General features: G+C 44.1%; 1 protein-coding gene across 2 annotated transcripts in view; it reads right to left on the bottom strand.

Annotated features, from left to right (window-relative positions):
- LOC124796300 (ras-related protein Rab-37-like) overlaps window positions 1-23,184 on the bottom strand; it is a 335,644-nt gene that overhangs the window by 42,725 nt on the left and 269,735 nt on the right. For both annotated transcript variants that reach the window (XM_047260426.1, XM_047260434.1), the window contains one exon: window positions 6,239-6,347. In XM_047260426.1, coding sequence (XP_047116382.1) covers window positions 6,239-6,347 — 109 coding nt within the window. The remainder of the gene's footprint in view (window positions 1-6,238; window positions 6,348-23,184) is intronic.

The following is a 23,184-nucleotide window of genomic DNA, read 5'->3' as shown; positions in this document are numbered from 1 at the left end:
CATCTTTAGTTCAAACAACTGATCGTTTCATTTTGTAAATACTTTTACATTTGGTGTGCATAAATTTTCTGGATCACTTGTGTGTTGATTACTACAGGTATCTTGTCATCTGCAACCAAACGATGTTGATGAGAAAGTTTTTAGCTGGGAGTTAACCTATCTTCTAGCATTTAATTTAGTTTGTCGCGATGTTATATTCGTTTTTACTTACGTTTTCGTGTGTCAAGCACTTCCATTCTCCGCATCATGCTGAGGTGTTGTGATGCACACGTAACTATAACAAGTATTTTCCAAAAATAATGTAGTAAAAACACCTTTCACCTCACCAAAACACAGTGCGATTGTGGTTTGTTGTGTGTCCCAGACTAGTTAGTGTTCATTTGTTCACAAGAAAGTTCGGCGCCAAATTTGAATTTTGTTTGCATTTTATCTGTGTGTGTGTGTGTGTGTGTGTGTATGCGCGCGTGCTTGTATGTGTGTGTGTGTGTGTGTGTGTGTGTGTGTGTGTGTATGTGTGTGTTTTCTGTGCTCTTCTTAGCTGTGTGTGTTTTCCTTTCTATTACCATTCCTTTGTGTGTAAATGGTGCATCTTTGCCGATTTTAGTGTATCTTTTCTTTCTTGTGTGTGTGTGTGTGTGTGTGTGTGTGTCTGTAGACTTTATCTGTTTGTGCTGTTCTTATTTGTAAAGTTCCTTTAATGTGTTAAAGAGTGTGCCCTTGTAGAGTGTAATGTATTCGTTTAAGACCTGTTTACCTTCTGCTATTGCCTTCTGTATATGGAAGTCTTCGTCAATGGTCAGTTTACTGTATAGGCTGCAGCTGGGTTTTAGTATTCTTAAGTCTGTTTCTATTGTGGTTGGATGATAATTGTTGGCTACAAGGTGGTCAGCATATGTGCTGCGGGAGCTGTTGCTTTTTGAAGTTCTGAGATGTTCTGAACATCTTGTTTTAAAGTGTCTGCATATTTTTCCTATGTACACTGACTGGCAAGTGTTGCATGTGAGTTAATATGTTCCTGATCTGTTAAATTTATCCATGGGTGTTTCTTGTGTTCTGATCTTTTTCTGTGTTGTGTTCTCTGTCCTGTATCCTATTTGGAGTCCCTTTTTCTTTAATATGTTGCCTATTCTGTGAACAATCTTGTTATTGTAGGTATGTGTCATTTCGTTTTGTGTGTGTGTTGTTGCTCTGTTGTGTCTTGCGTGTGGTCATTGTTTGTGTTTTCTGTTGTTCTGTGCTGGGTGAGGATTTGTGTGTATGTGTGGTATGTTCATTTTTGTAGTGCTTGCATATTTTTTGATTTAACTTGTCTACCATATGGGTAGTATAACATTTTCCTGCTATTTGTTTTATTGTGTTTAGTTCTGTTTGTTCATGAGTGTTCTGTTTAATCTGTGGAGCACGAATCTGAAATTTCCTTGCTTATGTGTCAGTGGGTGGTGTGATAGGTTGTGAATGGTGGTGCTTCTGGTTGTCCGTTTCCTGAATATTGTGAAGTTGTGTGTGTTGTTTGTTTTATGTACGCTGAGATCTAGAAAGTGTAGTGTGTTGTTAGTTTCTCTTTCTAATGTGAAGTTAATTTATTGGGTGTATGTTGTTTATTTCATTGTGTAAATATTCTATGTGTGTATGTGGTTCATCAATCAGGCATATTACGTCATCGACATAACGGTACCAGTATATAACTCTGTAGTTATAAAAAACCAAAAAACTACAATGTTATATACTGGTACCGTTATGTCGATGACATAATATGCCTGATTAATGAACCACATACGCACTTAAAACAGCTACACAACGAAATAAATACACACGCGCACACACACACACACACACACACACACACACACACACACACACACACACACAGAAGAAAAAAAAAGATACACTAAAATCTGCAAATACGCACCATTTACACACAAAAGGAATGCCATAGAAAAGAGAACACACACAGCTAAGAAGAGCACAGAAAACGCATGCGCACACACACACACACACACACACACACACACACACACACACACACAGATAAAATGCAAACAAAATTCAAATTTGGCGCCGAATTCTCTGGTGAACAAATGAACACTTACTAGTCTGGGACATATAACAAACCACAATCACACTGTGTTTTGGTGAGGTGAAAAGCGTTTTTACTACGTTATTTGTTGAAAATACTTGTTATAGTTACGTGTGCATCACAACACCTCAGCATGATGCGGAGAATGGAAATGCTTGACACACGAAAACGTAAGTAAAAACGAATATAGGAGCGAAAACATCGCGACAAACTAAATTAAATTCTAGAAGATGGGTTAACTCCCAGCAAAAACACTCTCATCAACATCGTTTGGTTGCAGATGACAAACTACCTGTAGTAATTAACACACAAGTGATCCAGAAAATTCATGCACACCAAATGTAATGATATTTACAAAATGAAACGATCTGTTGTTTGGACTACAGATGCACATAATTTTATAATCATTTAACAAAAATGTTCACATTGCAGAATAAATAAAAACGAAAAACTACATGATTTCACAGTGGTACCGAAACATGTTTGGGTACTGAGAAAAAACGGTGTTCTGCATAATTGGCGGACCTCACATCCAACAATTCAAACTGCTGATGTATGGAATGCAGTCGAATTAAATGAGACGACGTTGAGGGACTGAGATCAGGAAAGTAGTAAGTGACATTTAGATTTGAAACATGTTTAAATGACTTTGACAAAAATACTGAGCAACCAATTCTGGAAGAGAATTGCTTTGAAGGAATTGAAGAACAATTGGTCACCAGGAACAAATTATATTCCAGTGGAAATGTTCGAACAAAGCGGTATTCAAAACAGTTTCTCCATAAGCTGACCATTTCGCTATGAAACGTGGTGAAAATGACCCGTCAGTGGAGAGAATGAATTACACGCTCTGTATAGAAGAAAGGAGGTATGTTGGAATGTGACGCCTATCGAGGAATTATGCTGCAAAACTTTATATTAAAAGTGATCTGCAAGATAATGTTTGACCATCTCCTTCCAACAGTTCAGAGAGAGATTTGCTCATACCAATGTGGATTTCGCCCAGATAAATCAACATTGGATCAGGTTTTAGATAGGACAGTTGAATACGGTATTGGCATGCATCACCTTTCCATTAACCAAAAATCAGCATATGATAGTATAGACAGAGAGCAACTGTAACGTTCCTTGACTGATTTAGGCATTCCTGCAAAATTGTTAAGGCTTCTGAGAATGAAAATGAATGACATACAGAGTACTATAAGAACAGAAGGATTGGCGTTTGATTCAATTGATATACCAGATGGTGTAAGGTAAGGAGATCCGCTAGCGTATCTTCTTTAAAATGTAGCCTTAGAGAAGGTCAGCAGGAACGTAGACCGGTTGCGTAGGGAAACGATCTTTTATACTACGTTATGCTGATGGCACAGATATAGTCACAAGAACTAGGAAGACAACGGAGGAAATATTCATCGCAGTTGAGCAGGTCGGGATGGGACTAAATATCAAACAACTGGCTGCCGGAAGAGCAAGCAAGAACAACATGCAACCCTCAGTAACATTGCGAGATTATACTTTTGAGACAGCTGAGGAGTTTAAGTACCTAAGCTAGATAGTCAACCTCTCAGATGACAAGTGTTTTAAAATTAAACAGAGATTAACATAATTCAACAGAGCCTATTATGCATAAAAAACTGTTTTTTTTTTTTAGCTTCTTAACCCATATCACCAAATCACCGATTTCTAAAACACTTGTATTTTACGACTAGTGCTTGCATATGACTCCAAATATGGGTTATTAAGACACAAAGATATTGGACTGCTAGATGGCTTTGAGATGAAGGTACTTCGAAAAATCTTTTGCCCAGTCTGTGAAAGAGAAAAATGAAGGAGGGGGTACAATCATGAGTTGTCCACTATATACAAAGATCCGCCTATTAGAAGAACAGTGAGCTCAACCAGGAGCTCTCATAGGAGAAGCATGTGGCACAGAAGTGATACAGAAGTAGCTAAAAGAATATTAGATGGAAACCCAGGGTGCCAAATAGGACTGGGCTGACCAAGAACCAGATGGAAAGATGGAGTCATAGAGGACCTGCAGATAACTGGCAGCAAGGAATGGAAAGATCGACCGTTGATTCGTGATAACTGACGGATTGTTGAAGAGGCCAAGTTTCACGATGAACTGTAGAACTTTTATGGCTCTAAGCACTATGGGACTTAACATCTGAGGTCATCAGTCCTCTAGACTGAGAACTACTTAAACTTAACTAACCTAAGAACATCACACACATCCATGCCCGAGGTAGGATTCGATCCTACGACCGTAGCAGCAGCGCGGTTCCGGACTGAAGCGCTTAGAACCGCTCGTCCACGGCGGCCGGCTGTAGAGCTTTTGTATTCAAAGTATCTTGCTGCCTTCATATAATTGATAAACGACGTTTTTGCTTATGCAGAAAGACGAAGCTGCTTGTTTTTTATAATTCTTTAATTTACCGGTCTGGTATCGAGCACGTACTCACCATCAGCGATCCTGTAGAGGATGTATGAAAGTAATACATAAAGATATAGTTAATATAAAAGCAAAATGTGTACATTTACATAGTATTATGTAAGTTATGTTTCGTTTAAAAAGTTGCTTCATTTTTGATCGAGGACGTTTGTAAAATTTTCGATAAATGTTTTTTAGGGCGATATGTTCGTTTAGAATACCACTCGGATTTTTTTTCATGCGAGTAAAAATTTCTAGTTCCCCAGTTATATTAGCCTTTGTCGGCCATGCGTAGAACTGACATGTAAACTGCAATTCGCATGTCTGCAAACGACCGTGTTCGCAGGTTACGTAAATACGAGTAATAATTCAACTCATTCAATGTCTATAATATGTCAGTGATTAGAGACAAAAGAAATAGCCACATAAAGGGTTAACGAAAGCAAAAATAGGTCCGACCATGGTCTGCCAGAAGGAAATCTAATAAGAAATGTAGCATAGCAGGTATCATCGTTTACTACTATACCGAGTATGTAAAATATACAACATATGTTAAGCATTTATTATGAGTCAGTTCCTTGACAAACTGTTTGTCTGTATTACCTAAATGAAAATTCTCTTCTCCTCCTTCTGCGTCTTTCCGAAGTACTGAAGTTTTCAGAAGTAATTGTATGAAGATTTTCGTCCACCTTTATTCTCTTTGTTATGTGATTAAAGTTGCTAGCAGTTCCTGCACCCCTGATGGTCATCCCTTTTAGCCTTTTCTTGTTTGCCTCCATATGAATGCTTCAACCTAGCGACGTAATTCCCAAATGTTTTAATTAAATCTAATAACTATCGAAAATTACTGAGTAAGAGGGGAAGCTTACATGCATGACACCCAGAAAGTTATATTTCGGCGTCTTCTGACAGCCGGCATGCACTGCCAGTGCAAGGAACGTCTCAATCTTACAGAACTATGTGGTAATGTGTACAAAAGAAAAATAAAATGAAAATAAAAATAAATTAATAATAGTCGCAACTGATAAATCATGACATGCAAAATGACTCTCATAAATGGTTGTCGTTCTGGGATAAAGAGTGACTTTATTGTCACATCATTCGAATATGTCGTACACTGATTGTAAGGCTAGTGAGGAAATGTGCTAAACCTTCTGGTAAGGCTACTGTGTAAACCAATTGGAATGTTTTCAAGGACATTTGCACCGTCTTCTGGTAAGTGCGGAAGGTTAGCTAGAATATGTGCATCATCGTCTGGTAAGGCATCTTTGTACACTGATTTGAAAATTAGCGAGGACATGTGCATCATCATCTGGCAAGACTTCTGTGTACGCTGACTGGAGGGTTAGCGAGGACAAGTGCATCATCTTATTGTAAGGCTACTGTGTACACTGATTGGAATGTTACCAAGGACATGAGCATCATCTTCTGGTAAGCGAACTGTGTATACAAATTGGAAGGTTAGCTGGAATATGCACATCATCTTCTGATAAGGCTTCTGTATATACAAACTGGAAGATTAGTGAGGACCTGTGCCTTATCTTCTGGTAAGGCCACTGTGTACACTAATTGGAAAGTTAGTGAGGGCATGTGCATCATATTCTAGTAACGCTACTGTGTACACTGATTGGAAGGTTATGAAGGAGATGTGCATCATCTCCTGGCAAGGCTGCTGAACATAGCCTAAGCAGAAAGGCAGCCGTGGTTAAGAGTAAGTACGTGTGACCTACCGTGTGCATCGCGGTAGTAGGCATGCGTGACGCTGCGAAAGCGCTCCTGGCCCGCCGTGTCCCAGATCTGCAGCTTCACGCGGCTGCCGTCCACCGTCACCACTTTGTTCTGGAACAGAGCAGAGAAAATGCTGCCGTCAGGACACAGCAGGTCGAAATTCGTCTAACTTAGCTCCTACATCGGACTTACTAACATATCTCTCCTTTTTATCCACTCACCACACAAAGCACACTACTGGCCATTAAAATTGCTACACCAAGAAGAAATGCGGATGACAAACGGGTATTCATTGGACGAATATATTATACTAGAATTGACATGGGATTACATTTGCACGCAGTTTGTGTGCATAGATCCTGAGAAATCAGTACCCAGAGCAACCACCTCTGGCCGTAATAACGGCCTTGATACGCCTGGGCATTGAGTCAAACAGAGCTCGGATGGCGTGTACAGGTACAGCTGCCCATGCAGCTTCAACACGATACCACAGTTCATCAAGTGTAGTGACTGGCGTATTGTGACGAGCCAGTTGCTCGGCCACCATTGACCACACATTTTCAGTTGGTGAGAGATCTGGAGAATGTGCTGGACAGGGCAGCAGTCGAACATTTTCTGTATCCAGAAAGGCTCATACAGGACATGCAACATGCGGTCGTGCATTATCCTGCTGAAATGTAGGGTTTCGCAGGGATCGAACGGAGGGTAGAGCCACGGGTCGTAACACATCTGAAATGTAACGTCCACTGTTCAAAGTGCCGTCAATGCGAACAAGATGTGACCGAGACGTGTAACCAATGGCACCCCATACCATCACGCCCGGTGAAACGCCAGTATGGCCATGACGAATACACGCTTCCAATGTGTGTTCACCTCGATGACGCCAAACGCGGATGCGATCATCATGATGCTGTAAACAGAACCTGGATTCATCCGAAAAAATGAAGTTTTGCCATTCGTGCACCAAGGTTCTTCGTTGACTACACCATCGCAGGCGCTCCTGTCTGTGACGCAGCGTCAAGGGTAACCGCAGCCATGGTCTCCGAGCTGATAGTCCATGCTGCTGCAAACTTCGTCGTACTGTTCGTGCATATGGTTGTTTTCTTGCAAACGTCCCCATATGTTGACTCAGGGATCGAGACGTCGCTGCACGATCCGTTACAGCCATGCGGATAACATACCTGACATTTCGACCGCTAGTGATACGAGGCCGTTGGGATCCAGCACGCCGTTCCGTATTACCCTCCTGAATCCACCGATTCCATATTCTGCTAACAGTCATTGGATATCGACCAATGCGAGCAGCAATGTCGCGATACGATAAACCGCAATGGCGATAGGCTACAATCCGACCTTTATCAAAGTCGGAAACGTGATGATACGCATTTCTCCTCCTTACACGAGGCATCACAACAACGTTTCACCAGGCAACGCCGGTCAACTGCTGTTTATGTATGAGAAGTCGGTTGGAAACTTTCCTGATGTCAGCACGTTGTAGGTGTCGCCACCGGCGCCACACTTGTATGAATGCCCTGAAAAGCTGATCATTTGCATATCACAGCATCTTCTTCCTGTCGGTTAAATTTCGCGTCTGTAGCAGGTCATCTTCGTGGTGTTGCAATTTTAATGGCCAGTAATGTATTGGTCATCTTATAAACAGTGCACACTGTTCGCTTTGGAGAGCTACAGAACTGATCCAGCAACGTTCACGTAAGGCATGGCAGTGAAGTGGTATATATGCATCAGTCCGTTGTACGGATCCAGCACAGTAAACTGGGTCGACATGGAGACATGACAGAAGGCAGAGGGAAGCAATCGTGTCTGGATGTGCCTCTGACCACACGGTGAATGAAGATGCCTGGTTTGTTGGTGTACCACTCGCAGCCATCTAAAGCGATGTAAGAACAGTGGTTGCAAAAGGATCCTAACCGACAGGGGGGAATGTCTGTTGTCGCTGAATGCTGCTCCTCAACCAATTTTCGAGGAAACATTGCGAAGGGAACTGCGTACAATGGCCGTTTGTAGTTGGGTATCTCGTGAAAAGCTATTACCGTCATAGGCACAAGATGCTGCATGTCTTCGATGGACCAAAGAACACAGATTGGACAGAAGTATTGTCCGACAGGTCGTGATTTTGCCTGTTATCAGATGATGTAAGGCGTCGACTGCGCCAACGCCTTAATCAGGCGTTTAGCGTGCTACAAGTGGCGGGTGACCTTCAGGCCGGAGATAGTTCTATGAGGTGATTTTTTTCCACCGTGTACAAACTCTAGGCTTTGATCAATGAGAGAATACGGAACAAAAAAGGGTCTAACGAACTTATGGCCGGGAAAGCACGGTTTCCATGCTAGGTACCATTTACTCGAACATACATTTTTACAGAGACTGCGGTCTAACACGCGCTGTACAATGCAGCCGCAGTTACAGTATGCGTTGAAAATGGCTTTCACGTGCCTCAACACGTGCGTGTACGCACCGTAGCATGTTCTGTCTCAAACGTTCACACCGGCCAGGCTGCATCCGAGCAACGTCAAAGGCAGCATGAACATGCTGCTCCGGCGTCTTCATATCTGGAATGGGCTCTGCATATACGATACTTTTGAGACGTGCCCACAACCAGAAATCGTAGTGACTGAGATACGGTGAACGATCAGGCCATGCTATTGGATCCCCTCGTCCGATCCATCTATCAGGGAAGGCACGATTGAGATGGATCCGGACGTTAACGGCGAAGTGAGTTGGAGCACCATCATGTAGCAGCCATATAACCATTTGAATCATCAATGGCACTTTTTCCAGCAGGAGAGCAAAGTTACCCGCAAGAAACGTCGATAGTTCCGTCCTGTTAGGCGACGTAGAAGGAAGACTGGTCCCAAAATCTGGTCGCAAATTATCCTGGCCCACATATTTTGGCTCCACCGATGTTGATGATTAACTGTCACCATAACATGGGGCTTTTGCGTACTATCCCAGAGATTATTGTTATGAAAGTTGAAGCTACCTCTCCACGTAAATGTGGCCTGTTCTTTAAATAGGATGGATGACAAAAATCCCGGAATCGTAGTTTCTTGATGAAGAAGTAAGTGAGGAAACTGCTCTCGAAGTGAAGAGTCTGTCGCTAATAAGCACTACACACACTGTAAGTGTCAAGATTAGCAACAACTGTCATGGAGAATGTTCCACAAAGTCGTCTCTGGCTTGCGCTGTACTGGCGGGCCAACTGCCAGATACTGACACGGCGGTCGCCTTCCACAGTGTTAATCACATTTTCCTCCAAGTCTGTGCCCGAATATTTGGGGTACTCCTTTCTGCCTCCTGATACGGTCCTGTCTCAGACAAACGGCGAAATACTGTTGCAAACATTGAATGCTGCGGTTGTTGTCAGAAGGGATAGGTCTCCTGATACGATCTTGTTGTCCGCCGCCCGTCGCCATTTGCCTTACCATAAGTAAACACCACGTCGGCAAGCTTTCGATTCCTATGCGAAACCATTGTGCACAAAGCTATATCACACCCACTACATGATGAGTCAGCAAGAGAAGTGAATTGGACACAACATTACCAATTACAATAGCATGAGAGAGTGCTAGGGCATGACGTATGAGGAACAGTACCACCTTTTGGAAGGAAACCATGCATACAGTAACTGTGACTGCGGTCTCTGTAGCAAAGTATGATTGAATAAATGGTCTCTAGCATGGAAACCATGCATTTCCGGACATACGTTCATTAGACCATTTTTGTTCCCCATCCTGTCATCGATCAATCCCAAGAGCTTTTGCACTGTGAATAAAATCACCCTGTATACTGCTGCAATTCGATGGAAAGGCTGGTCTGGAGAACGCCTAGGGAACTTCACTGCCCTCGTTCGTGAAGTAGGGAGGAGATAGTGTTACGGCATGGGTGTGAGTTTTCTCAAGTAAACGCTATATGAGGAAGGATACGAACAAATTTCATAGCATTGTGTACCTCTTGCAGTAGAGGAAACAGTTCGGAGACGACGATTGTGACAATGCACCCTGTCACAAAACAGCCTCTGTGATGCAATGGTTCGTGTACAGTAAGACTCCTGAACTGGATTGGCCTGCCAAGAATACCGACCCGAACGCAACGGAAGACCTTTGGGATGAGATCTGACATCGACTTCGCTACAGTCTCCTGCGGTGAACATCACTTTCTTCTCTGTTTTTGGCTTAGAAGAAGAGTAGACTGCTATTCCTCCACAGACATTAAGATGTGTTATTGAAAGAGTTACCAGCAGCGTTCAAGCTGTCATGGACACATTCCATGTTAATGCCCACTAAAAGGTGTTCTGGTTCTTTTGATGAGATAGTCTAAAAGCGCTTGACGTCGGACTGAAGAAAGATACAAGTGAGTCAATATCGTAATAGATAGTTGTAGGCTGGAAGATTGGGAGAACACTGTGAATACACAGGCACCTCTTCCCTGTCCGTCGTATTCACTGTCCACTCGCTGTCCACGTCGCCTGTGGTGTCAGAAGGTCAGAAAGCAAGCAGTCGCATCTCGCAGGCGGTGTCGAAGCCGTTCTATCGGCCGTCCGTCGGACTCCCCTGTAGCTCACTCCCTCTCGTTTGCAACACCCGATGTTTTTTTATCGCATCTGCGTCTTGCAGTGTTTATTTAGGTCTGTTTGCAAACTCGCTCTGCGGAAACACACAGCCATTTTTTTAATTTAATCTCTGAATGAATTAAAGCACTGCCATAAGACTCTGTTTTAATTCCAGTATTAGCGCGCATACGTTTTTCTTTCCGTTTCGGCGATTACAGGCAAATGCTCGCCGCATCTTCCGTATCTGGAATTTTATGCGAAGCATTTGCAAAGCAGTGATACCGAGGCGACTATAATTCAAGTCGGCGCAGAAAAAGCGCTATGCGCCTGTTGTGGAATGAGAATATTGAACGTTTAGCGTGGTGTACCTCAGTCACATCAAATAGAAGAATTAACTGAAACTGCCTTTCTGTTATCGCTTCCCTCTCTCCAGATAAAAGCTGTCTTACCTGAGGATTTCTTGTCTCCTGACCGTGGTATCTTCGAACATAAAACGTAGCAAGTGTTTCAGCCACAAGAAATCAAAGAAAAAAGGGACAGGGGAAGGCCGCAAGCACACAACAGAAAAGCGGTAAATCAATGGAATAATTGTACACTGTCCAGTCACATTAATGTGACCACCTCTGAAAAGTCTCAGCAACTACCTTTGACAGGGTAGACGGTTGAGAGAGACGTCGAGGAAAAAGAGTCAGTGATGTTGTGGAAGATGTGCCGACTCCAGTACCATGGTCAGATGCGCTATCTTTCTCGATTGAAGATCCATGGCGCGTAAAGTCCGATCGATGTGGTCCCATAGATTCTCGATTGGGTTTAAATCTGGAGAATTAGGTGGCAGTCGAGTACCATAAACTTATCCTGATATTCTCTGGGCGACGCACATCCACCTCGAGCTGTGTGACATGTTGCATTGTCCTGTTGGTAGATGCCATCGAGTCGAGGAAAAACAAACCACTTGTAGGGTTGGGTATTTTCCTAAGGGTAGGTGCATATATGTGTTGATCAATGATTGATTGATTGATTAATTGAGAGGGGTTATGGGACCAAACGGCGAGGTCATCAGTCCTGCAATTCCGAAGTTATCCGCTAAATGTGGATCCGCTAAATGTGGACGAATCCAGTCAGGGGAGTCAAGTTATAAAATAATAAACATTAAGCAAACAGAGTAAAAGGCAAATAAGGTGAACCAACTTTAAAAACTGGAAGAAAGGGGCGGTCATGGAGTCACAGACCGTGAAAACTGGAAAAGAGGTCCCAACCACAACAAACTTGCCCCTGCTCCAAGACAAAAGTAGAACCTTATACCTGGAAATAAAAACCACTGTCATGGGAAAAAACTGAAGACCAATTCAACCGTCCGTGAATAGTCTGCTAATATTAAATTTAAGGAATCGGGAGGGCTATATTTAGCATGAAGGACCGAAAGAAGGGGACATTCAGCCAATATGTGGGATACCTTCAGTCTGGCTCCACAACCACATTTTGGGAATGGGTCGTTATTTAGGAGGAAACAATGGGTGAGCCTGGTATGAACAATGCGTTGACGGCATAAAACAGTGGACTCCTTTGGAGAGGAGTGGAAGGAAGAACGTCTAAGTGCAGTAGACTCCTTGATTGTGCGGAGTTTATTACTGTGATGAGTAGTGCACCAAATGTCATTCCATTTGTGGGCAAAGAGAGATTTGACGTAGATTCGTATATCCACAGCTGGAATCATGAGAGGAAATGAGGAGTAAGTATCTGCTTCCCTAGCCAAACGGCCAGCCAGTTCGTTCCCTGGGGTGCCCACATGACTTGGGACCCAGAGAAAGGCAACGGAGAAGGTGGCACGGCCAAGGGCAGAGAGGAGGTCATGGATAGCAGAGACCAAAGGGGTATGAGAGTAGCATCGATCGATAGCCTGCAGGCTGCTCACTGAGTCTGAACAAATTAAAACACTGTGGAGGCAAGCCTGAGAAACAAAAAGGAGAGGTCTGTGAATGGCTAGAAGCTCCACTATGAACACACTACATGATCCTGGCAATAAATGGTGTTCTAAGCCTGTAGGAGACGTGAAAGCGTATCCCACCTTAACGATTGTCTTATAACCATCAGTGTAGAAGATGGTGGCACCCTGAAACTCTGCATGGATGGCATATACAAGGCACCAGAAAACCATAGGAGTGACAGAGATCTTAGGACCCCAGAATAGATCAGTCCTAATCCGTGGTCTGGGCACCATCCCATGGGGTACATTCCAGTGAGTGGAGTTGGAGATCCCGACAGATGGAAGTTAGACGCTTGCCAAGCGGCAATCCCATCTGGGGGTGGGTGTCAGGAGGGAGACATCCGTCGTCGGCAAAGAGCATAGTGTACAAGGGATGGTCAGGGAATTGGCGAACGGTGATTGCGTAAGAAACGAGGAGTTGGGTCTGTCGTATGTGTAGATGTGGAATCCCTGCTTCTGTGAGGAGACTATCAATGGAACAAGTGCGAAAGGCACCAATAGCCAGATGCTCTCCACAATAGTGAACAGGGCCAAGCAGTTTCAAAGTGGAAGGAGCTGCTGAGCTATAAACCTGAATACAATAATCTAGTCTGGATAAAACCATAGCACGGCAAAGATGGAGAAGAGTGGAACAGTCTGCATCCCAAGATGTGTGGGCCAGGAGGTGGAGAGCATTAAGCTTCTGCATACATATAGTCTTTAGGTGGAAAATGTGGGGCAGCCATGACAGCTTGTTATCAAAAATGAGGCTCAAGATACGGGACTGTGCTGCAACATCAAGGAGCTTGTAGCCTAAATAGAGTTCTGGATCGGGGTGTGTGGTGGGTCGACGACCAAAATGCATAAACCTCGTTTTGGACGGAGAAAACTGGAAGTCATGGGAGGTGGCCCACGCAGAAGCCCCTCAGATGGCACCTTGGAGCTGGTGCTCAGCAGTTGCTACTGAGTGGGAGCTGAAACAGGTGCAAAAATCATTGACATACAAAGCTGGGGTAACCAGAGGCCCAACAGAATTCACAAGCCCATTGATGGCAATGAGGAAGAGTGTGACACTTAGCACAGAACCCTATGGGATACCATTCTCCTGAATCTTAGGAGCGCAGAGTGAAGTGCCAACTCGAACCCGGAAGAGCCAGTGAGATAAAAACTCGCGGATAAGAATTGGAAGGGGATCGCAGAAGCCCCAGTCATGGAGGGCAACTAAAGTGTGATGGCACCAAGCCATGTTGTACGCCTTATGTAGGTCAAAGAAGACCGCGACAAACTGCCAGCGGTGAGTAAAGGCCTGTCAGAAGGCTGATTCCAATCAGAGTAAATGGTTAGTTGGAGATCGTCCTGCCTGGAAGCCACACTGATACAGGGACAGAAAGCCCCTAGGTTTGAGTACCCAACATAATCTGAAGCTGACCATCCTTTCATGCAGTTTACAAAGTACATTCGTCAGGCTAATTGGGCGGTAGATGTCTAGAGAGGTTGGGTTCTCCCCAGGCTGAAGTACAGGGCTAATTATACTGTATCGCCATTGTGACCCGTGAGCCAAATGTGGTTTAAGTCTCTGAGGAGATGTTACCTCTGGGGAACGTCCAAGTGTTGAATCATCTGATTGTGGATGGAATCCGGGCCTGGGGACGTGTCTTGTGAAGAGCTAAGAGCCTGCAACAATTCCGATTCATTATAAGGTTCAGCGTGGTGCAGGATGAAACAGAGGAGGGTCTGTTCACCTCTGTGTTTGTGCCAGAGAAAGGCAGTAGGGCAGGAAGAGGACGCCAATGCCGTTGCAAATACTGTCGCGAGGTGTTCTGCTAGGACCAATGGATCAGTGCCCAGAGCACGTTGTGGGCTAAGACCCTGGACAGTTGACTGTCGCTGGCCGTTCAGAAGGCTACGGAGCTTTGACCAAACCTGCAATTAAGAGGCATACGTCCCCAGGGAGGAAACATAGCGCTCCCAACATTCCTTTTTACTCCACTTGGTTACATAACTAACCTTTGCGCAGAGACGCTTAAAAGCGAGGAGGTTGGTGTGTGAAGGGTGACGCTTAAATCGTTACAACGTCCGTCAGCGGTGCTTGACGATGACTGCGACGTCCTTGATCAACCACGGTACCGGTTGACGATGAGGAGGACCTGTGGATAGGGGGACAGCAGTGCCAGCAGCATAAAGGTTAGTGGCAGAGACGCCCTGCAGGACTACATCAATGGAATTCGAGAGGGAGGTGCTGAAGTGCACAGCAGACGTATATAAACGTCAATTGGCCCAACGGTGGGGCCTGTCTGCCTGGCTGCAGCAGGGGAACGATAGAATATCCGGAAAGTGGTCACTTATACGAAGGTCATCATGGGATGACCAATGTAGGAAAACCTTGAGGGCAGGGGAGGAGATCGTGAGATCGATCGCAGAGAAGGTGCCATGAGCGGCACTGAAGTGGGTAAGGGAACAATCATTGAGGAGACACAAATCGGGGTCCGTGATAAGTTGGTCGATTAGGATGCACCTACCTTTAAAGTGACGCTACCCCACAGTGGGTGGTGGGTATTGAAGTTCCCAAGGAGGAGAAAAGGGACGAGATTTGCTGGATTAAGGTAGACAGTGCAATGTAAGGAAGTGGCCTACCAGGAGGGAGGTAGACATTGCAAATGGTGATTGCCAGAGTAATTTTCACTCGAACCACTATTGCTTCCAAGTTGGTATGTAGGGGGTTCTGCATACTATCCCACAGATGACTGTTATGAAAGTTGAAGATACCACTCCATGTAAAGGTGGCCTCGTCTGTGACTAGGATGAATGACACAAATCCAGGAATCGTGATTGCCTGGTGAAGAAATCAGCGACAAAACTGCTCCCGATGTAGAAAGTCTGTCGCTAATAAGCCCTGCGCACGCTGTAAGTGATAAGGATAGTAACAATTCTCATGGAGAATGTTGCATACGGTCGTCTGGTTTATCCTGTACTGGAGGGCCAACTTCCTGGTACTGACAGGGCGGACGCGCTCCCCAATGTTAACGACATTTTTCTCCAAGTCTGGTGTCCGAACATTAGGGGTACATGATTTCCTGCTTCCTGATACGACCATGTCCCAGACAAACGGCGAAATGCTGTTGCAACCATTGAATGGTGTGGTGGTTGTCTGTGTGGATAGGTCTCCTGATACACTCTTGTTGCCCGTCGCCATTTGCTTTCCACAAGTAAACACCATGTCGGTAAGCTCTCGATTCGAATGCGGAACAGTTGTGTAGAATGCTGTATCACATCCAGTACAAGGTGAATCAGCAACAGAAGTGAATCGGACACAACATTACGAATCACTATGGCAGGTGAGGGCGCTAAGGCATGACGTACGAGGAACAGTGCCAACCTCTAGGAGGAAACCATTCACACTGTAACATGGTACAGCGTGTATTAGACCGCTGACTCTGTAACAATGTATGATTGAATAAATGGTCTCTACCATGGAAACCATAAATTTCAGGACACAACTTCATTACATTTTTCTTGTTCGTATCCTCTCACTGGACAGTTCTTAGACTTTTTACATGCTGGAAAACATATAACAAGGGAGAACATTCACTATTGCCTCCGTCAACGGAACTGAAGAATAGCTGTATCTCGCTACTTTCTCCGTATGTCTGCCCCTACCGTCCGAACTGTTCGCCATATCTCTGGAGAAAACTATGTGAAACTTAATAATCTCCGAGAGCATCACAAAATTTTGAAGCCTTCATAATACTAGGTCTGATAATGATAGGTGCTAGATGCCAAGGCCTTACTTTACAAAGAACGAAGCTCTGATCTGTGACTGTCTGTATTTATATTTTAGTCAGATCATCCATTTGCAGGATTAAATCCCAAATATATCTTTTCAGGTTACGTGTCTACTGAGCACGATACGCTGCAACAGTAACCTTCTTAATACCTCCAAGAGAGTTAGTAGTGAATGCAAAATTGTAAATGCATTATTAAGAGACATAAAACTGCGCTTACCTGATGGTCGAAGGATGTGTTCTTCCTTCGGAAGGCTTATGGTGTGAGATAGTGAATCCAGTGACATGCAGTACTTACCAGTAGTCATGGTGCATCGTCAGTTCGTATAAGACCTACCGTATGAAGTTTGACAAGTTTTATTTTCTGAAGCGGAAACCAAACTAGAGCAACAGCAATGACAGCCATACACGCACTGCTTATATTGTCTAATCTATAAGTTACGAAACATCGGTAGTGCGCTGTAAACAGAAAATGATTCAGGCACAACAGCAACTAGTCGCGATCTGGTGTGCAGAAAACTTATTCTCTACAGAGTTCTCTTCAAGTCACTGCAGGCCTATCATCAGAAAACGGCCGGAAGTTACTGGAACACTATTTTGTCAAACATGTAAATATCTCGTTAAAGCAGTGCAGATTTCATTAAATCTGGGAGACTGTATGAAATTTTGTGCTCTCGACTGAAAAGACAATATAACAACAACCATTATGTGCCAGCATGAATAGACATGTTTAAAATGCCATGTACTTGCATTCTAAAAACGATGTATCCGGTCATTCCGTTTGATATTCAGCTTTGCAGCAACGGGTATTCAAATTCAATGACTAAAAAGAGCACGGGATTCAATCAGTGATTTGATTTTGCTCGAATTGTTTCAAAGATTGTGTGTGTGTGTGTGAGAGAGAGAGAGAGAGAGAGAGAGAGAGAGAGAGAGAGAGAGAGAGAGAGAGCGAGAGAGAGAGAGAGAGAGAGAGAGAGAAGGGAGGGGGGATGGTGGGAGAGAGAGAGGAAGATTGAGGCTGCGAGGTACTGATACAGAGATATTGCTCTTCGCACTTATCTACCACCCAGCAAAGTCAAGTGTGGTTCCAGCTATTGATTACCGGAACTAATCTTGGACATGTGACAAGATACAGTCGTGTTCATATCTAAAGTGGTGTGTGCGACAGTACGTCTGAAGTAATATCACAGAAAATGTCTCCATGATCCGGTGCATCGATGCTTTGTTTACGTTCTTTACTGTCGACCTGAAGGAGAGAAGTTTCAATGCGGGTGGAAGAACTTTGGTATCATCATCATCATCATCATCATCATCATCATTTTCACTTTCAGGAATTAAACGTGATGCCTGCTCCGTTTTCGTGTGTCAGCATGATTCATGCCATCTCTGCTTGTATTTTCCCAGCATTCTTTTTCCATGTGAAACATATTTTATTGCGTGTAGTGCTAGTCAGCGATCTGACGTTCTTTCCACATACCCACTCCATTTATTTCTCTATTAATCTATTATAACTTTTATTGGTTCAACTTTTAACTTTTTCTAACATTTTCATTATTCATTTTACCACATTTTGTATATCCATTCACACCTCTCAGAAAACACATTTCAGACGCTTCAATCTTAATAATCTATCGTTTATTACTCGGTGCAGGTACGACTGCGGTAGAGAAGTACAGGCACTGCCATGGTTTAATAACATTTAATTTCATTTCCTTTATTCACCTGTTTTTTAAATTTTGTTTGTAGCGACACATATAATTTTCCAAGACCTTTTTCTGCATCCTGATATCCTAGATATCTTACTTGATTTCCAACACAATTAAAAATTTTTACTTTGCAGAAACGACAATTGTTGGTTTTATGTATTCGATTTACCTAAATGTAACCACTTTTGTCTTTCCAATAGAGATCGTCATATTATATTGTTCGCGCAAGAAGATCAATTTGTGGATGGTGGTTTCGTATGATTTTTCTAAACCAGAGTTTACACTCTCAAGAGATCATCAGCACATTCATCAGAAAGAGCGGATGACAGAGTACACCCTTGTCTAATATCCAGATTTACGAGGATTTTATCAGAAATTTTTGAATCAATTTTGGTCTTCATTGTTGTATTTATGTATACGTATTCCAATATGAGTGTGATATGCACTTTTTCTGGAAATTGTCTGGAAATCACTGCTTCAGTTGTAAAGCTTTTAAATTGACGACCGCTCGCTCGTTGTATTGTGCTCCAGAAAATTTCTCTGTGTGTTTGGTCAAAAGCCTTCATGTCATCCATAAATGCTATGTGAACTTCATTACTATACTCTATTCTTCACTCTGTCACCCGTTTCATAATGAACACATTATCGATGCAAGATCTGCGCTTCTTAGAACCATTTTACTCCTTTGAAAGAAGTACTTCATTCATTATCTGCACTGCCTTACAGATTATTCTAGTTTGTATCTTACATGACCTATCTGCCAGAGCAATTTTCGCATTCATTTCGACTTCTTTATCTGAAAATAGTTATAAAAACGGCGCTCCTACATTTACCTGGAACTTTGTTGTGTAAAGAGCACTCATTAGAGTAATGCAGAATCCTTAGATTCAGAAATGAGCCAATGTTTGCACTGATTTCATCTTTTCGAATTACTTTTCTATCTTTTTGTTGTTTGGAGCAATGCTTCATCGTGTTTTAGAACTGCTTTCAATAAAAAGTGTTCAGAAAATTACGTAACTGCTGTCAAGAAACGTGGTATCTGAAGTTAAATGCTCTGTTTTCCTTTTAATTCTAGGAAAATAGTTTATGTTGTTCTGTTGTTACGTTAGATGAGTAATGAAAAGAGATATTCATCTCGGGAAAAAAAATGTGAAGACTTGTGGACGGTATACACGAAAAATACGAAAGTGAAGAGTAATTATCGTTGCCCGCTATTAAATCACTCGAACTTGACGAAAATCGTCACATCGCCATGGAAAATGGATGCTTGCATACGGCAACCTAACGTACAGAGCTCCAGAGGGAAAAAAACAACAATTTATGGATGTAATCTCTTAGCGACGTCGATGATGATAAACACGAGCAGTGCGTGACAGCGTTCCTCTTGAAACAATAACGAAGCGTGCATTGTTTATCTGTCCCTTTATCGCTGGCGTAAATCCGACACTGTTGACACAGCAGAGGTGACCACAGACTGCCCCGTGAATAAGCTCTGGACGCACAGTCCCACAAGGCCGCCGTCAAATAAGTTTTCTAGTCATCAACATCCGTACTCCGAAAGCCACCATATTGTGTGTAGGGAGTGTACATCTGTATCAGAATCGATTTCCCTCTTCAGTCTCCAATCTTGAATAGTGCGTGAGGAAAGAAAACTGCCACCGTAGCTTTCTATGTACTCAATTTTATCTAACGGTCTCTGTTATGGTCATTACGCCAGATATACACCGAGACGACAAAAGTTATAGGGTACCTCCGAATATCGTGTCGCACATCCCTTTTCTCGGCGCAGTGCAGCAACTGGATGTGACATGGATTCAACAAGTCGTTGGAAGTCCCTTGCAGATTTATTGGGCCACGCTGCCTCTACAGCAGTCCGTGACTGCGAAAGTGTTACCGGTGCAGGATTTTGTGCAAAAACTAACCTCTAGATTACGTGCCATGAATATTAAATGGGATTCATGTCAGGCGATCTGGGTGGTCAAATCATTGTCCAGAATATTCTTCAAATAAACCGTGGACAATTGTGGCCCAGTGACATGGCGCATTGTCATCCATAAAAATTCCGTCGTTGTTTGGGAACATGATGTCCGTGAATGGCTACAAATGGTCTCCAAGAAGCCGAACATAACCATTTCCTGTCAATGATCGGTTCACTTGGATCACTTGCGTAGTGCCTTGTTAACGACTTCGGTCCATGGTTTCGTGGGGTCTGCGCCACACCCGGACGCTACCATCAGCTGTTACCGACTCAAATCGGGGTTCATCTGACCAGGCCACGGTTTTCCAGTAGTCTAAGGTCTAGCTGATATGGTCATGGGCCCAGGAGAGGTGCTGCAGGCATGCTGTGCCGTTAGCAAAGGGACCGGTGCCGGTCTTCTGCTGCCACAGCCCATTAACGCCAGATTTCGCCACACTGCCCTAACGGATACCTTCGTCGTGCGACCCCAGATTTATTTCTGTGGTTATTTAGAGCAATAAAAATGGTTCAAATGGCTCTGAGCACTATGGGACTTAACATCTTAGGTCATCAGTCCCCTAGAACTTAGAATTACCTAAACGTAAGTAACCTAAGGACATCACACACATCCATGCCCCAGGCAGGATTCGAACCTGCGACCGTAGCGGTCGCGCGGTTCCGGACTGAAGCGCCTAGAACCGCTCGGCCTCACTGGCCGGCTATTTCGAGCAGTTTTGCTTGTCTGTTAGTACTGGCAGCTCTAACCAAACGCCGCTGCTTACGGTCGTGAATTGAAGGCCTTCGGTCACTGCGTCGTCCGTGGTGAGAGAGAGCGGCACATTCTAGACACTGTGGAACTCGTAGTACTGAATTCCTTAATGATTTCCGAAATGGAATGCCCCATGCATCTAGCTCCAACAGCCATACCGAATTCAAAGTCTGTTAATTCCGGTCGTGCGGGCGTAGCCACGTTGGAAATCTTTTCACATGAATCATAAATGGCAACTCTGCCAATGCACTGCCCTAGCTTGTGTACGCGCTACTACCGCCATCTGTGTATGTCAGTATCGCTATCCCACGAATTGTCACCTCACTATACGAGTATGTTGAAGAAAGTAATACACTACTGGCCATTAAAATTGCTACACCACGAAGATGACGTGCTACAGACGCGAAATTTAACCGACAGGAAGAAGATGCTGTGATATGCAAATGATTAGCTTTACAGAGCATTCTCTCAAGGTTGCCGCCGGTGGCGACACCTACAACGTGCTGACATGAGCAAAGTTTCCAACCGATTTCTCATACACAAACAGTAGTTGACCGGCGTTGTCTGGTGAAACGTTGTTCTGATGCCTCGTGTAAGGAGTAGAAATGCGTACCATCACGTTCATGACTTTCATAAAGGTCGGATTGTAGCCTATCGCGATTGCGGTTTATCGTATCGCGACTTTGCTGCTCGCGTTGCTCGAGATGCAATGACTGTTAGCAGAATATGGAATCGGTGGGTTCAGGAGGGTAATACGGAACGCCGTGCTGGATCCCAACGGCCTCGTATCACTACCAGTCGAGATGACAGGCATCTTATCCGCACGGCTGTAACGGATCGTGTAGAAACGTCTCGATCCCTGAGTCTACAGATGGGGACATTTGCAAGACAACAACCATCTGAGCGAACAGTTCGACGACGTTTGCAGCAGCATGGACTATCAGCTCGGAGACCATGGCTGCAGTTACCCTTGACTCTGCATCACAGACAGGAGCACCTGCGATGGTGTACTCGACAACGAACCTGGGTGCACGAATGGCAAAACGTCATTTTTTCGGATGAATCCAGGTTCTGTTTACAGTATCATGACGGTCGCATCCGTGTTTGGCGACATCGCGGTGAACGAACATTGCAAGCGTGTATTCGTCGTCGCCATACTGGAGTTTCACCGGGCGTGATGGTATGGGGTGCCATTGGTTACACGTCTCGGTCGCCTCTTGTTCGCATTCACGGCACTTTGAACAGTGGACGTTACATTTCAGATGTGTTGCGACCCGTGGCTCTACCCTTCATTCGAACCCTGCGAACCCCTACATTTCAGCAGGATAATGCACGACTGCATGTTGCAGGTCCTGCACGGGCCTTTCTGGATACAGAAAATGTTCGACTGCTGCCCTGGCCAGCACATTCTCCAGATTTCTCACCAATTGAAAACGTCTGGTCAATGGTGGCCGAGCAACTGCCTCGTCACAATACGCCAGTCACTACTCTTGATGAACTGTGGTATCATGTTGAAGCTGCACGGGCAGCTGTACCTGTACACGCCATCCAAGCTCTGTTTGGCTCAATACCTAGGCGTATCAAGGCCGTTATTACGGCCAGAGGTGGTTGTTCTGGGTACTGATTTCTCAGGATCTATGCACCCAAATTGCGTGAAAATGTAATCACATGTCAGTTATAGTATAATATATGTGTCCAATGAATACCCGTTTATAATCTGCATTTCTTCTTGGTGTAGCAATTTTAATGGCCAGTAGTGTACGTTACTTCTTACGTGTCCGGTGCTATAAAATGGTCTACGAAATGCAGGGCGTCTTTCTGGTAATGTCTCTGATTGCAAAATCCTTAGCATTTCTGAGTCACTCGTCGCGAGGCCGGTAGCTTTTCTTTAGGTTTTCTCTATCCTACCACTTATAAAGTTTGATAGAGTAACCGCTACAGCGATGCGACACTCATCGTCTGGCCACAGAGACATGAGAAACTGGGAGGGTTACTGAAATGCACCATAACGCTAACGACAGCATCAAGTTCTTGGCGGAGATTGAAGAAAACCGTGGCTTTCCCTTTCAAGACGTCCTCGTCAGGTTTCGAAACCATGGTGTACACAGAATACCCTCTTATGCGGGCCGGTACCTGCACGCTTTCTGATATTACCACCGTCCTAAATAGTGCTGTTCTGAGGATCTGGAGTCACTGAGCCG

Source organism: Schistocerca piceifrons, chromosome 1 (genome assembly GCF_021461385.2).
Source record: "Schistocerca piceifrons isolate TAMUIC-IGC-003096 chromosome 1, iqSchPice1.1, whole genome shotgun sequence".
NCBI classification, from domain to species: domain Eukaryota; kingdom Metazoa; phylum Arthropoda; class Insecta; order Orthoptera; family Acrididae; genus Schistocerca; species Schistocerca piceifrons.
Note: the sequence above shows the minus strand (reverse complement) of the source record. Positions and strands in the feature narration are given on the sequence as shown.